The following is a 15,696-nucleotide window of genomic DNA, read 5'->3' as shown; positions in this document are numbered from 1 at the left end:
GAAGAAGAAGAAGAAGAAGAAGAAGAAGAAGAAGAAGAAGAAGAAGAAGAAGAAGAAGAAGAAAGAAGAAGAATGATAATGATGATAATAATATTAATAATAATAATAATAATAATAATAATAATAATAATAATAATAATAATAATAATAATAATAATAATAATAATAATAATAATAATAATAAAAATAAATGCAGGCCAATGACCCGTAGACAACGAACAAGGTCATTGACACCTAATACACAGTATGTGACTTAGTGGTCATGGCATGACCGTGAACTAATGGGGTCAACTAGCAGAAGTATTTATAGATTGTTATTTTGTTGTTGTTTTTTTACTTCTCACCCAGGCCTAGACTTCACATTATTTCACCCTAATTCGATGGTGAGACCCTTTTCACGGATTTGTGGGTATGCTCTGATATCCTGGCATTACGGTGTAAATACACATGCTCTGATATCCTGGCATTACGGTGTAAATGCATATGCTCTGATATCCTGGTATTACGGTGTAAATGCATATGCTCTGATATCCTGGTATTACGGTGTAAATGCATATGCTCTGATATCCTGGTATTACGGTGTAAATGTATATGCTCTGATATCCTGGTATTACGGTGTAAATGCATATGCTCTGATATCCTGGTATTACGGTGTAAATTTATATGCTCTGATATCCTGGTATTACGGTGTAAATGCATATGCTCTGATATCCTGGTATTACGGTGTAAATGTATATGCTCTGATATCCTGGTATTACGGTGTAAATGCACCACCTGTCTTGAACGACTAAAAGAGTAAGAGAATTGTGCCATCAACCTTGAAACAAATGCACTACTACTACTACTACTACTACTACTACTACTACTACTACTACTACTACTACTACTACTACTACTACTACTACTACTACTACTTCTACTAATACTTCTACTACTACTTCTACTACTACTACTACTACTACTACTACTACTACTACTACTACTACTACTACTTCTACTACTTCTACTGCTACCACTACTACTTCTACTGCTACCACTACTACTACTACTAAAACTACTACTACTACTACTAATGCTGCTGCTGCTTAAGCTACAACCAATATTACAAGAGATGTCTCTTGAATATTCGTAGGGATCTTGTTCTGAGCCCACCCCCCACCACTCATGGTGTATTGGGTTTCTACTATACATACGCCACACCTACTCATGCAAAATTAAAACGAAAGGATAGCAACTGGTTATGTTTTCCAACAAACTGAATGCAGAGGTTATCGTTTCTTAAGTTATTTAAAAGAAAGTACTCCAAAACAACACTTCATTGAAGAGTTGGAAAGAGGCATTTTTCTTAACCATAGGAGCAGGGATAAAGGGGAGGAGTTGAACTTGAAAGTTGCAGGACAAAGGGTATCGAATTTTCATTTAAGAGTAAAAGAGTTAGACTGAGAATTACAATAGTTCAGAAACAAGATTTGCAAACTTGATATACTTGTTACAAGTGTGAGTTTGTTAAAAATTACTGAGGTCTTAGGAGATCCTTTCTTTATGCTTTTTGCTGAATCAAAATTAAGATTGCTTTCATAGGAAAATAAATAATAGAATATTTCACGGTAAACAAATACGAATAAATGGAGACAGTTTTGCATTATATATTACGAGGGTGGGCTGGAAAGTTCTGCAATTTATCTTATAACTTCAAAAATATTTAACTTAGAACCTGAACATTTGGGAGAAGGAGAGAGAGATTTATCAAATTATCTTTATCTGGTGAATAAACGCTTTATGAATTCAATCACAGGTTAAATATGTTTTGTCTTGTTTTTTCTCCACCTTATTATTTGGTTTGCAATTTTTAAAATTTAAAATACAGTACATAGATAGACAAAAATACATTAATAAAAGAATAATATATAAACATCAAAAGGATAAATGATATACATATCTAAATGAAGATGGCATTACACACACACCCCTCCACACACCCATCCATACACACACACACACACACACACACACTCACACACACACGCGCACACGGGCAGGAGCATAAAAGCTTGTAGGTTTAACATTGATAGTAATGGTCTTCTATACTGCGTTCTTAAAGTAATAATTAATATAATAATATCCCCCTTTACAAGTGCCGCGCTGAGAACGGTCCCAAGAACCGGTCCCATGGTTGTTGTTCTCTGTTTTTGTTCTACTTTCTCCAGGTCATGGTGCCAATCCATAGCCTGGAGGGAGGCAGTCAAATGTATAGTAATAGTAATAGTACCTTTTATTTTTTTTGAGAGATGATATTATTCTCCAAGTAAAATTATCTCTCTTTAATATACTATTATAGTTATTCATTTGCGGCTATGTGGTCTAGTGGTATGACACTCCTCTTCAGATTGGGAGGTCTTCAGTTCAAGTACCGCACTGAGTGGTGCATATTTCATTCCCTGGAAAAGGCTCTATAATCACATTCACTCATCGTACTCAGGTGTAATGTGAGTACCTGGCCTTTAACAGCGGTGTCTCTGTCAGGAGAAAATTGTAATATTGCTTAACAGGTATCATGTCTCATACTACGTGTTAAGTGTTGGCTAGGGACTCCTTGTAATGACTTCAGATCTACATCTTTCCCCTTATCATTCTCTTTTTACTGGCGCTGCAAAACCCAAGTGTTCACAAGCTGTAAAATCCCCAAAACCAAAACAATGCAAATTAACAACAAACAACAGCAAACTCATTTAATTGAATTCTAATAAAAAATTAGATTGTTGCTCTTTCTCCTCTCTTATCAAATCCGTCAACTAAAGGTATGGAGCCTGTTTCAGGGTGACTTCAAGTTGCCTTCCTTATCAAGCATTAAAAAGGTAAAATCAACAAAATTAAGCTAGAGCCATATATAGATACAGACCCATATATTCCATTTATATAATTAATTATAAATAATTAGAACTTTGACTGTTTTCAACCAACAAACCAATAGTTACGACTGCAAAATACTGCTAATGAGTTCACTGCTATTACCCATAGTAACGGTATATGCATCCAAAATAGGAAAATAAGCTATCCAGATTTTTTTCTTGTAATGAGTCATGGGGTGTAAATGCAAGCCCAATCATGAAATCTCAAATTTTAGATGAGCATGTCCGATGAAAACAAAGTATACATATGCAGATTATGATTTTTAGCTTGTAGACAGAGGAAGAAATTTTAGAAGTCAATGTTTCAAAGCTCTACATTGAAAATTGGCGATTTCAGAGCATAAAATCCTTTCCTCAAGGCCACAAATGCACCAAAAACCAATGCCTTTGTGTTAAGCAATGATGCCATAAAAGAATATAAAGTAGGAAGTGAAGGTTGGTTGACTTTAATATAGTCATGACCGCCTTATTCAAGCTTGCAAAATATTAGACATCTCTTACTGTTTGAAGCCACTGAGGCGTGCAAGCTACCAGACTGATACACAACTTATTATGCTCCAAAAATCCATTATAAGAGAGTCTGCATAGCTTTAGAATGTTCTTGGAGACATATCAAAATAATACAAAATGATCATTATTATTACAGCTCATAGACCATAAATGATAAACATCCAAAAGCCATTCACACATATTTACCTGAACAATTGAATTGAATTGAATAAATTGTTTAATTGTCAGTAAAAACACATTATATATATACCTTGAGCATATCAATGTCTTTAGGTCCCATGTCCACAGCATTTTCAGTGCGATTATAGACAAAGACTCTCTTTACTGAAGGACATTTATTGACTGCCTGGTCAACAGTCTTCTTCAGCTCAATTATTTTACCCCCTCGAACAGCTTGGTTGGATGTGACAACTGTTTCAGCTTGAGCTGGAAAATGACCGAAGTTTTAAAGAATCATAGTCACATCGACGGTTTAAGAATAAAACACACACACAACAACAACAAAAACTACAACAAAATGTTGATGTACAGAGCTCTATCCACTGAATGAGTCAAATCAATTTCAAAGGAAGAAATAAAAAGCTCGAATAAAATGTCGATTCATGATATTTCTAATAAATCTATGTGAAAAATGATACTTTAATGTCACTCAATGAATCAAAGTTTTCCAAATTTCATCATTTTTTAAAATGATGAGTATGACACAAATTAGACGAATAAGTATAACAAACAAATGTAAAAAAAAACTTTTTAAAAAACAAACTAAATAGGATAAATTCCACATGAACAAGTCATTATAAAATCCCATGCTTTCACTATTTCATATCACCCACCATCTTCAATCCTTCCAGCAAGAGCCTCACTACTAAAGCCAGCAAAGATGACGCTGTGGATGGCTCCAATACGGGCACAGGCCAGACATGTAGCAATGGCAATGGGAGTAAGAGGGAGGTAAATGGCTACTCGATCACCAGCTTTGACTCCACTGTTGCGAAGTAGGTTTCCCACCTTCCCCACCAACTTTGAAAGCTGACTGAAACACCAAAAAAGTTATTTTTCAAGCTGATAAGTAATTATACAAACAAAAAACTGTATGGGGCTTTAGCTCATTTTCTATTTTGTTTTATATTGTACCTTTTTTCCTTTTAACAACCATTAGACTGCTTATTGTGTGCCAAATACATGTATCTGAAGGCAATGAATGAAGACATCGTAGAGAATAAGAGATAGTCATATTAAAAAAAGGTAACAGTCTTATAGTTAAAGAATCCAATTCATGAGAAGCCGTGTACACATTTACTAGCTTTTTTCACATTAAATAAATATGCATGCTATGATAGCCTACTTTCACAAATTCAACAATTTGTATGCCTTTAGGTGGCTAACAATGAGTGAAGAATGGGTTTCTCAAAGAAAGTGCTGGAGTTTGCTATTATTATTATTGTCAAAGTTGTATATTGCCACTGATCACAAATTTGCCTGACTTTTCCAATAGACAAATCAAGGTATTAACAAGATTCTCATGTTACTAACTTGAAGGTGTAGTATTCTTGCTGGCCTGGTTCATCTTTCTCCCAGATCAAGGCTGTCTCATCTCCTTTCTTTTCCAAGTGGCGGTCAATGCAATTTACTGGAAAGCATTAAAATTATAACACATAAAAACAAAAATAAAAAGGGGGGGGGCAGATAGATAGAGAGAGAGAGAGAGAGAGAGAGAGAGAGAGAGAGAGAGAGAGAGAGAGAGAGAGAGAGAGAGAGAGAGAGAAATCTTGAGACGAGGTATGTTCTAGAATTCAAGTTCAAGTTTAATGTCATTAGCTGCAAAAGGCAGCAGCTTCTTATGGTTCACACTATTATGTAATGACGATCGACCCAATCAGCAAAGTCCGGTCCGCATTCGTGCACCGTCGCGAACCCGCCTGGTAGCATCGTCACAACACACCTTTCGACTAGATGCTCTGCTGTTTCGGGTTCTTGCCCACAGCGTGGACATATTGGACAGGAAGTTAGACCCCACTGATGTAACGCACCGGCCGTTAGGCAGCTCCTCGACCGAAGCCGATTCGCAGCTACCCAGTGTCTCCTCTTACTGGTATCAAAGCCTGGCAACTTCTCACCAAGCTTAGAGGAGTGTAGGTCCCCGCCCCCACGAGGGATTGAATTCGTCCAAACCGACTTCCATCTCGTATGTGCAGCTCTGTCCGTAGTCAGGGATTCTGCGTACAAGGGTTGCCGGGAATTATTTCGGCTCGAAACGGGGGCACCGTTCATTATGCGCATGAGAGGGGTCTCCCCATTCCCTCTCTCTTTGATCTTACTCAGCCAGTTTCCCGTAATGGTCTCCCTCCGGACATCGGGGGGCTGGATCGCTGCCATTATCGGGCCCCATTCTCTAGGGGTTGTTGCTAGCGTTCCTGACACTATGTGCATCGACTTGCGAAGTTTTACATCCACCTTCTCAACGTTTCTGCTTCTACCCCACACTGGAGCGCAATACTCCGCGGTGGAATAGCATAGTGCCAGGGCGGATGTTCTCAGGAGCGCTTGGCTAGCGCCCCAAGTTGATCCCGCCAGCTTCCTCAGAAGACTGTTGCGTTTCTCTATCTTCCGGGCAACCCCTTCGAGATGAACCCGATAGGTAAGGCTGCGATCCAACGTCACCCCTAAATATTTTGGACGCGGCTCATATGGGAGTGGCTGGTCCCCGACTAGGACATTCAGTTTACGGGTGTGCCAACCACTGCATAGGTGAAATGCAGTGGCCATGGTTTTTGAAGTGTTCATCTTCAGGTACCACTTGTCAAAGTAGGATTTGAGTCTGGTGACGTCCTCGCTGAGTACGCTCTCGAGACGGGTCCACACTTTACTCTGAGTAACGAGTGCCCGGTCGTCTGCGTATCCCAGCCTCAGGGAGGAAGTGTTCGGCATATCGCTAATGTAAACGTTAAACAACATTGGCGCAAGTACCGACCCCTGAGGGACCCCATTCTTCAATTTCCTTACTTTGCTCATGACGTCTCCCAGCGCGACGTGGAATTGCCTTTCCCCTAAGATCGAAGAGAACAACTTCAAGGTCTTTTTGCACCTTATGATTTTTGCAAGTTTGAGCATTAACCCATCGCACCAGACCGTATCGTACGCCGCTGATAGGTCTATAAACACAGCACCTGTTTGCTGTTTTCTTTCGAACCCGTGCTCAATATGCTCTGTAAGGGCAATGACCTGCTCCGTGGTGCACCTCCCTTCCCTGAAGCCTGCCTGCTCAGGTGGCAGGGCAGCGTCTAGGACCGGCCCCCATCGGTTTAATAGAACACGCTCCAACAATTTGTAAAGACAGCTCAGCAGCGATATGGGTCTGTAACTGTCTGCCTCCTTCGCCGGCTTCCCTGGCTTCAGGATGGCAACTATCTTCGCATGCTTCCACACTTGTGGAAGCTTTCCTTTTGCAAGGATGTCAGACATTGCCTCTGCTAGCCAGGCCCGTGCCCTGGGGCCCAGATGCGTCACCATATCGGGATATACACCATCTATCCCTGCTGCTTTGCCGTTCTTCACTTCGCTAATGGCTGCACCCACTTCTCGGGGACTGAACGGGGCCGTCCAGTCCGACTCCTCCGCAGGACACCGCGCTCAAAAGCCTGATTAGGGACCCGCTTACTACGGTTCTTAATGTTCTTGGCAATTGTGTCTGCCTCGCATTCCGGTGCAGCCTTCGCGAAATTCCGATCTGGGTCCAATTTCTTTATCAAACGCCAAGCGTGGCGGCTGGAGTGTGTAAAGTCGAGACTTTCCACGGTCTCCTGCCACCGTTGCTTCCTTCCCTCTGCCTGAGACTGAAGTAGTCTATCGGCTGCGTCCTGGGACTGGGTCTGCTGGTACTCTCGGTACAGCTCTTCCGACTCTGCTGTCCAGCAAGGGGTGTAGAATTTCCGTTTGCCCCGTGGAATAGAGCGTTGAGCGCTCTTAACCAGTAGCCTACTGAATCTGGTTATATTCTTGGACTTGGGAGGAATGGCAGGGCAGACCTGCTCGATATAGGAACTGAATTCCTCCCAGTCAGCCTTCCTGAAATTCCATCTGCAAAGTGGGAGAGACTGCACCCTCGGTATTGTCACCCCAGCTGTGACAAGAACCGGCCTGTGCTGGCTATGCGGAAAGTCCCCGAGGACTGTCCGCTTCACCTGCAGCGGTTCACCATTCGCGCCTTTCGTTACGAGGGTGAGGTCTGGAGTATACTCCTTCTTATGGCGGGTACCCCGGAAGGTACCCTTGGCTGTAGGATCGTACACTAGGTGTAGGTCATTACAGTCCATCCATGAGCGGAGTTGCCTTCCTGCCTCGTTGCAGTCTCGGTAGCCCCATTCGTGATGGTGGCTATTAAAGTCTCCCAGACAGATGGAAGGATGGCTGACCACCGGTACCGGTGGTGTAGTCCAAGTCGCTCTAGGTGGTTTGTAAATATTATGCAAACACAGTCCACCTACTTCCACGGAAATTCGGTTCACCCCATTGCTGTCCCGTTACGCTCTCAATGACCCTTACCTTCGATGGCTCTTTAGCGTAAACGCTAACCCCTCCTTTGAGCCTCGAAGTGTCCTCGCGTTGGACCACCGTATAGCCTGGGATCTGGAATCGGGAAGATTGCGCGCCTGAATAAAGGTGGGTCTCCTGTAACAGGAGGATATCTACGCAGTGAACGGCCAATAGCTTTGATAAGAGCTCATTTTTTGCCATACTCTGGCTCTCGACGTTCAGGGACAATATGTGCGTCAGTTCGCCATCCCCGCCGTCGCATTTTCCGATCGGCAGGCCGCGAATCGATTGATGCATGGGACGTTTGCTTTTTTCTCGGACGTGCCGACGACCCTGGCGACACGAACGCGATATTATTTGGCTAGGCGGCAGACCGCTTCGCCATTGACGGGACTGATTGGGACTCGACATAAGGATAATAGTGTGGGGCCCGGGATAGGGCTGCTATTCGGGCACCGGGTTTGGATCAAATTTAGTCACACACCGGGGCGAGCAGCTCATGTGGCTCGTTGGCTCGATACCCGGGATGGTCTCGTGACGGTCGACCGGTGTTTACACCTTTGCCCTCCCGTGTGCCTCAAGCCCCCTCACCAACTGCAAGGTAAAGATCCACGAGGGGGTGCAAAGGGCGAATTACCCATACTGTAGATTTTATAGAAAGCAGTAGGGGCTGCCTGAGGCCGGTGATCATAAAATACTAACGAAAGAGTGAAAATGGAGAGGCTTCGTATGGGAACAAAACACTTTAAATATATATCATGCTATGATAACCTACTTTCACAAATTCAACAATTTGTATGCCTTTAGATGGCTAACAATGAGTGAAGAATGGGTTATTATAGCAGTTCTATAGCAGAGCCAGTCTTCAAGCCAATACAGGAGCTTTTGTTCCTTCCGTTTTGAGTCATTTTAATTCATCAATGTTCTTTTAGGGAGACTTTGGGTCAATGTTTTAAATTCCATCGATCTGTTTTGTTCCCTTACAAAGCTTCTCCATTTTCACTCTTTCGTTAGTATTGTAGATTTTATACAATACTGGGGTGACTTTCTCCGTTATTGTGTTATTGAGCTGAAAGAAAAATGTTTAATAGTTGATCAAATTTGTTGTTGTTGGTAATATCTAGGATTTCTGGTGGGAGAGTGTTCCATTCCTTGATGGTTCTTGGGAAGAAACTGTTTTTATATGAGTTGGTTCTATGGTGTTGGAATTTTGAACTTACTGCTATGACAATTTCTTGTGAATGTACAGTGTTGATTTGTAAAATATTGTGGTAGAGTTACTGCTGTTTTGTTGGAATGTACTGTTCTGTGGAGAGTTGGCGGTGTTTTTCATTCCGCCTACTCTCCTGTGTTTTCCACTTCAACAATTTCAGGGCCTCAGTATTGCATCTTGGTTCGCACATGTAATTGTTGGTGCAAACCTCGAAGCTGTCCTTTGAACTTGTTCGATTTTCTTGATGTGGCCTTGCTGATAACCATCCCACACTGTGCATGCGTATTCCAAAATGGGTCTGAGAAAAGCATTGTATGCCTGTTCTTTCACCTTTGGGGGGGCACTGGTATAGGTTCTGCCTCATGAAGCCAAGGGTATTATTTACTTTAGCCACAATATTATCAATATGTTAGTCCCATTTCAGTGAATTGTTTAGTTGGATTACCAAGTAGGGTATTGTGTCCACATATCTGAATAACTGACCGCTTATTTGGTAGTCATAATCAATATGCTGTTTTTTGTTTGTTATTGACATTGGCATTTCTCAGGGTGGAATTTCATCTGCCAGGTTTGTGCCCATGATACAAGTGAGTCGAGATAATTCTGTAATATGTCTGCATCGTTCTGGGTTTCAATGACTCGAAATAAGAAGCTGTCATTGGCGAACAATTTGAGCTTGGTAAGAGTTGATAGGTTTCTTCCTATTTCGTTAATGAATGTTAAAAAGGAGAGGTAACCCCAATAAAACGTTGCATTTTTCACTTCTATGTCCATCCAGGACTGCTTCCTGAGTTCTATAGCAGAGCCAGTCTTCAAGCCAATACAGAAGCTTTTGTTCCTTCCGTTTTGAGTCATTTTCTTCATCAATGGTCTTTTAGGGAGACTTTGGGTCAATGTTTTTAATTCCATGGTGTTCCAGTTTTCTGAGGAATCATCTATGTGGCACACTATCAAATGCCTTCGAAAAGTCTAAAACAAGTAGATCTATTTGTTTTCAGATGTCTAATGCTTTCCTATTTCTTATATGGTGTTTACAAGCTGGATTTCACAAGATCTATGTTTTCGGAAACCCATGTTGGTAATCGACTAGCACATTAAGTCTTTCATAGTGTTCCATTATTGAATGAAACACAATGTGCTCGAGTACTTTACATGTGACAGACGTCAGGGACACTGGTCTATAGTTCGAGGCAATATCTCGTTTCCCTTTTTTGTATATGGCAGTGACTAATGCATGCTTCCAGTCTTTGTGGCACACGGCCTGTATCGAGTGACTGTAATTTCTTTTGTGCATTCTTTGAGGATCCAGGTGGGTATCAGATCTGGGCCACTTGCTTTGGAAGGATTTAGACCCTGGAGCTGTGTGGTTATGCCGGATTGGGTAATGGTTATTCTTGACATTGGAGGAATGCTGTTTCCATTTGTAGTATCTAACGTCATGTTTTCTATTGAGAGTGCGCTTTTGTACTGTTTGTTAAGGATGTTTGTTTCTCTAAGGTATCAGTAGGTTCTGTTCAATCTAGTTTTTGTAAAACTGCTATGCCTGATGTATCCCTGCGTTTAAATTTGATGTATTTCCAGAATAAATTTGTGATGCTACCGTTTCGATTTATATTAGAATCGGAGTCAGCTTTGAGCATGTCAGTGACATATTTGTTATGCTCTTTCTTATGTTGTGTGTTTATTTCCTTACAAAGAGCTCTAAAATTGTCCCAGTCCTGGTTTTTGCGAAGTTGTAGCGATGTTACTTTTGTCGAATTACACGTTTGACGTTTTGTGTCATCCAAAACAAGTGTTGCTTTCTACTTAAGATTTTGCTCGGGATGTACTTATTGACTGATTCCATGATGGTTGTCTGGAAACTCCCAATTTTTATTTATATCATTTAGATTTGTTTGGTTTTCAAAAGCTTCAAAGATGTCTTTAAGGTCATTCATTATCCCGTTCATGTTTCCTTTTGAGTATACAAATACTTTCCTCAATGGTTTTCATCTGATTTGTAGTTAAGCTTTAATTTCAAATTTGACAATATCATGATCACTCAATCCTAGTAGAACTTGTATGCTTTGGATGAGGTCAGGATGTGTGCTGAGGATGATATCAAGTGTGTTTTCTCCACGAGTTGATTCCAATACTGTTTGGGTCATGTTGAAGTCCTGGACGATTTGAAGCATCTTTTTATAAATTTATTTGCCATATTGTGGATTTGTGGATTTGCCATATTGTGGATTTGGTTTCACGCTTAGGTTTTCCCAGTTGATATCAGGAAGAATGAAGTCTCCATCCAGCAAGCACTATATGTGCTCGAGTTTTCCCATTATTGTAGATTTTTGACACTGATTCTTATAGTTGTTCCATTACAATTATTCTGCTTGACGGTTTTCTATAAAAGTAAAAGCCATCAAAGAGGATTTCTCTTCAAGACAGTGACATTTTTTTCCAAATAATTTCAAAATTAGTGTCTGTATTTCTCTCAACATATGTTACATTACTTTACACCACTATTAAGATGCCTCCTTCACATAATGCACAGTCTTTCGGGTAAGGTGGAGGGTCGAGGTAGTTGTCATTAAAATTGGATTTGCTGTCAATATCTTTGTTAAAGAGTGCTTCTAGTTCAATTAGAACACTGGATGGTGGGTTTGTATTAGTTGTTCCAGTTTAACCTTTATATTTACGCTAATTAAACTACAACAATTCAGGTTAATAACCATGATTGTGTTTCTTGTATTTGTTCCTCCACTGTTTCTACTTTAATCGCTGGGCTGATCTAAATTGTCTGTGTGTGTACTTAATTGTGTATTTATAGTTGTCATTTCTGTTGGCTGGCACAATCGTTTTAATTCATGATTAATTATGGGTGTAAGAAAATAACGACGTTTATAAGTAAGTTGTAAACGACATAATTTTGGACTAGATTAGTGACCAATGATGGTTTCAATTGTGTGTTGTTTACGACGATTGCCATGACTGTCGTTGTGAACATTGGTAAGAAGTTTCACGTTGTATATTGATAATAATATTAAGTTCTGACAATGTAAGGATGGCAATTGGTAGGGTTCCCAAAATAGCTGATAAAAACAGTTCACGATGATAAAGCATTGTAAAAATAAATTGTATCCATTTCGTTGAAATGTAAAAAGTCACAATTTATTGTAAAAATCTCATTTTTTAAATTATAATAAATTGCAAGAGACAGTCTTTCTACAGACAGTCAAACACAAATGGTATAAAATTCCAGTGATAAAACGAGGGATAATAATATAAAAATCACAATAATATCCAAAGCACATGATTCATGTCAGTCAATAAGGCGAGTTAGGTTTCCCTGTCGCACAATGTACCCACATAATATTATGAATAATCTTATATTTTGTATAAATGAAACTTTATTCAATTAGCTATTCAACAAAAGAACCTTTAAGTTCCACATATTTCTGCGTTTGGTGTACCTAATGGTCAAAGATGGTGACAGTGGTTGTTTGTGCAAGGCCATAATTGCATTCCTCATCGTCTCTTGGTCCTGGTCTTCAAATTGTTGACTTCGCAGCATTTCTTTTGCCTTAGGCAAGAGATGGACCGGAAGTTGCATGTGGCAAGATCAGGCAAATAGGGGAGGTGTTCTAACAGCCTTCCCACGAGAAGCTCTTTCACAACTTTTGACTTGTGAACAGGTGGGTACATTGTCATGATGCAGAATGACACTTTGTTTAAGCAAACTGGGTCTTTTTTTTCATATTGCTAGTCTCAGTTTGTCTTTATGAATTTTATGAACAAATTTGTAATATTTTCCGTTAACACTGACCAAGTGGGACAGGCCAGTTCAGTATAATGTCATGTGTGTCAAAAAAAATGATGTGCATCACTTTCTTCTCTCCTTGTTTTCTACGAGACTATGGTACGTTCCATCTCCCATCTTCAACTTCCCTGACCCACCTTCTAATAGTTTGAATTGAAAGAGAATTATGTTCCAAAACTTTACAAAGATTGCCATGTGTTTTGACAGCAGACTTGCCAAGAAGAGTTCAAAAATTTGATGACAACCCCAACATTGTAGCATGAGTGGGTTGCACCAATGTTTTGCTCTGCCATTTTCCTTTCATTACGCTTGGACACGGAGCAAAAGGACAACAAGCTTGCCATGTCACAACTCTATGACACGACATCCAATAGACTTAAAATTTGGCATCAAGATTTTTTAGATATGACATTATATGTATTGTCTCAAATTTTCGTGGCTCTAGGTTGCTTATTAGACAAGCTATAGGAGAGGGAAACTTAATTCTGAAAGACACCTCGTATAACAATACATAAATCTTGAAATTCTTGTGACCCACTAAGCAATGGTAAATGCATTAAAATTAGATTGACTTTATGGTGGGTAATAATGCATATCAAGTTTTTAAAATTGTTATTGAAATACAAACTAAAACTAGTTTTAAAGTACGATTTGGGGGATATATAAGGCGAAATCACATTGCCAGAGCATGCTGTGATAGATATGATATTTCAATTCCAAATTCATCAAAAATCTATACAAATGGGAAATAAATTTAAGAACTGATTTATACCAAATCACTAAGATGTGGTTTTCCAATCTTTATATTTCCAAGTTTCAAATTGTTGAAATACTCAGAACCAAGTAAATGAATAAATAATGATTTCATGTAGCAGTAGTCAAACTTCATGGCTAAGAAAAAAATCAGTTTAGTTGTTTTAATTTAAAAGTCTAATTCTTGTAAAGTATATAAAATAGCATTATTAGATATAATGCTAGTTTTTGTTGTAAACCATCATAGTGTGTGCCAGTGAATTAAAGTATGTCTAATATATCCTTGAACCAAAACTGTTTCGTTCTTAGATATAAAGTGAGGTGGTTAGTTGGCTCATAAAAAGTAGATATGAAGTTTCAGATAAGAGTAGCAACTAAAGAATGCAACCTTATCAATACGCCAGAATGGACTGAACACACCGGTAACTTTTTCAAAGAAATGTAGGTCAGCTCAACATAAGCCTGCATGCAGTGATTTATAGCATTGTTCTTTTTGGCAACTGTGTCTGGATTATTCGTGTCTCAAATCTAACTTTTGTAAGATAACGTAGGGCCCAGATAACCAACCCGGTATGATCTCTCTCTCTCTCTCTCTCTCTCTCTCTCTCTCTCACACACACACACACACACACACACACACACACACTCTCTCTCTCTCTCCAGTTATCTTTAAATCCCTTTCTCTACTCTATCCTCACCCTCCCCCTTTATTTATCCACTTTTCTCACGGACCATCACCATCAGAAGACAATGACTAGATATCTATTACTCATCATGACCACTTTTCCCCTGTCTCCAGAGAGAGAGAGAGAGAGAGAGAGAGAGAGAGAGAGAGAGAGAGAGAGAGAGAGAGAGAGAGAGAGAGAGACTCAAACTCAAGCAAAGTTATAATATGACAAACCTGACGCATTCAACCTGCCACCTTCGAACCAGGCAAGTTTCCCAGTGTGAAAATCGCAGTTACTTGCACTCGTGAAATCTTTGCTCCATGTCAATCTCGACTTTGCTAAACAAGACCAAAATACATCCGAATTGTCTATGCTGTATTTGTACAAATCTGCGTGTGTTGTCACATTTGGTAGGCCCTCGAACTCTGGAAATGTTGTTGTTGTAGATATCGCTCTCATAGATTTAGAAACACCATACTTTGGAAACAACTGTCGATTAATAATTCTACCGTTTGAAAAACATTTTAGTTCACTAAATTTTCTTGGGAATAAAGAAATCCCTACCGTTCTCCACAAGTTAGCCATGTTTACGTTTTCACAACACAACGCTCAAAACCCGTGTGTCGTGTGTCGTGTAGTGTAGCAGAAGCAGGATGCGTGTAGTGGAAAATAAAAGAGCGAGACAGCTGTTCAGTGGCGGCCTCACACGACCTCTCGCTAATCTGTGGCCTCACACCAGTGGCCACTTTTGAGTATCATGGGCGGAGCGTAATAAAGCTATAAAGTCATAGCCCATAGCCAGACAGGGACCAAAATATTACGCAAGGCGAAGACTATACCAAAAGAAAGTAACTGGGTGTTGTGTTCAAAAGCGCAACAAATGGGGTCATTTCTTTCCTTGAGCACAACCTACATGGAAAACAACAGCGCTGTTAATTGCACTTTCTTTTGGTAAAATGTCAGACGGAGACACAATATCTGTGGACGGAGTCTACGGGCGGAGACAGATCATTCGCCTCGAAGCGGTATTAATTAAGTCGGGATGTGGAAAGCGAAGAAAATCGGTTTTGAAAATGGTCAAAAAATCGTTCGTCTGTTTATGATAGCCTCAACATTCTTCTATACATCCATATCTCAAATGCCTCTAATCTCCTAGTACATTCTTTGTCAAACGTCCACGTTTCACAACCGTATAAAAGGAGCTTAGAACATAATATGTTTCTACTACTTTCATTCTGGTCTTCAACTTTAGGTTGTTGTTTGACACAACTGTCGCATTTTATGTAACACGTTTTTTTTTTTTTTTTTTTT

General features: G+C 39.9%; 1 protein-coding gene across 1 annotated transcript in view; it reads right to left on the bottom strand.

Moving 5' to 3' along the window:
* The window catches only part of LOC144977961 (acetyl-coenzyme A synthetase 2-like, mitochondrial), a 39,703-nt gene extending 24,643 nt beyond the window's left edge, over nucleotides 1–15,060 (bottom strand). The window contains exons 1-4 of the mRNA XM_078923374.1: nucleotides 14,619–15,060; nucleotides 4,953–5,049; nucleotides 4,253–4,452; nucleotides 3,670–3,845 (exon numbers count right to left, since the gene is read on the bottom strand). Coding sequence (XP_078779500.1) covers nucleotides 3,670–3,845; nucleotides 4,253–4,452; nucleotides 4,953–5,049; nucleotides 14,619–14,970 — 825 coding nt within the window. The 5' untranslated portion in view covers nucleotides 14,971–15,060. The remainder of the gene's footprint in view (nucleotides 1–3,669; nucleotides 3,846–4,252; nucleotides 4,453–4,952; nucleotides 5,050–14,618) is intronic.
* Nucleotides 15,061–15,696: the final 636 nt, after the last annotated feature.

Source organism: Berghia stephanieae, chromosome 1, assembly GCF_034508935.2.
Source record: "Berghia stephanieae isolate SIO BIC M18660-M18661 chromosome 1, UCSD_Bste_1.3, whole genome shotgun sequence".
Classification (NCBI taxonomy): Eukaryota; Metazoa; Mollusca; class Gastropoda; order Nudibranchia; family Aeolidiidae; genus Berghia; species Berghia stephanieae.
This window is presented reverse-complemented; position numbering and strand designations above follow the sequence as displayed.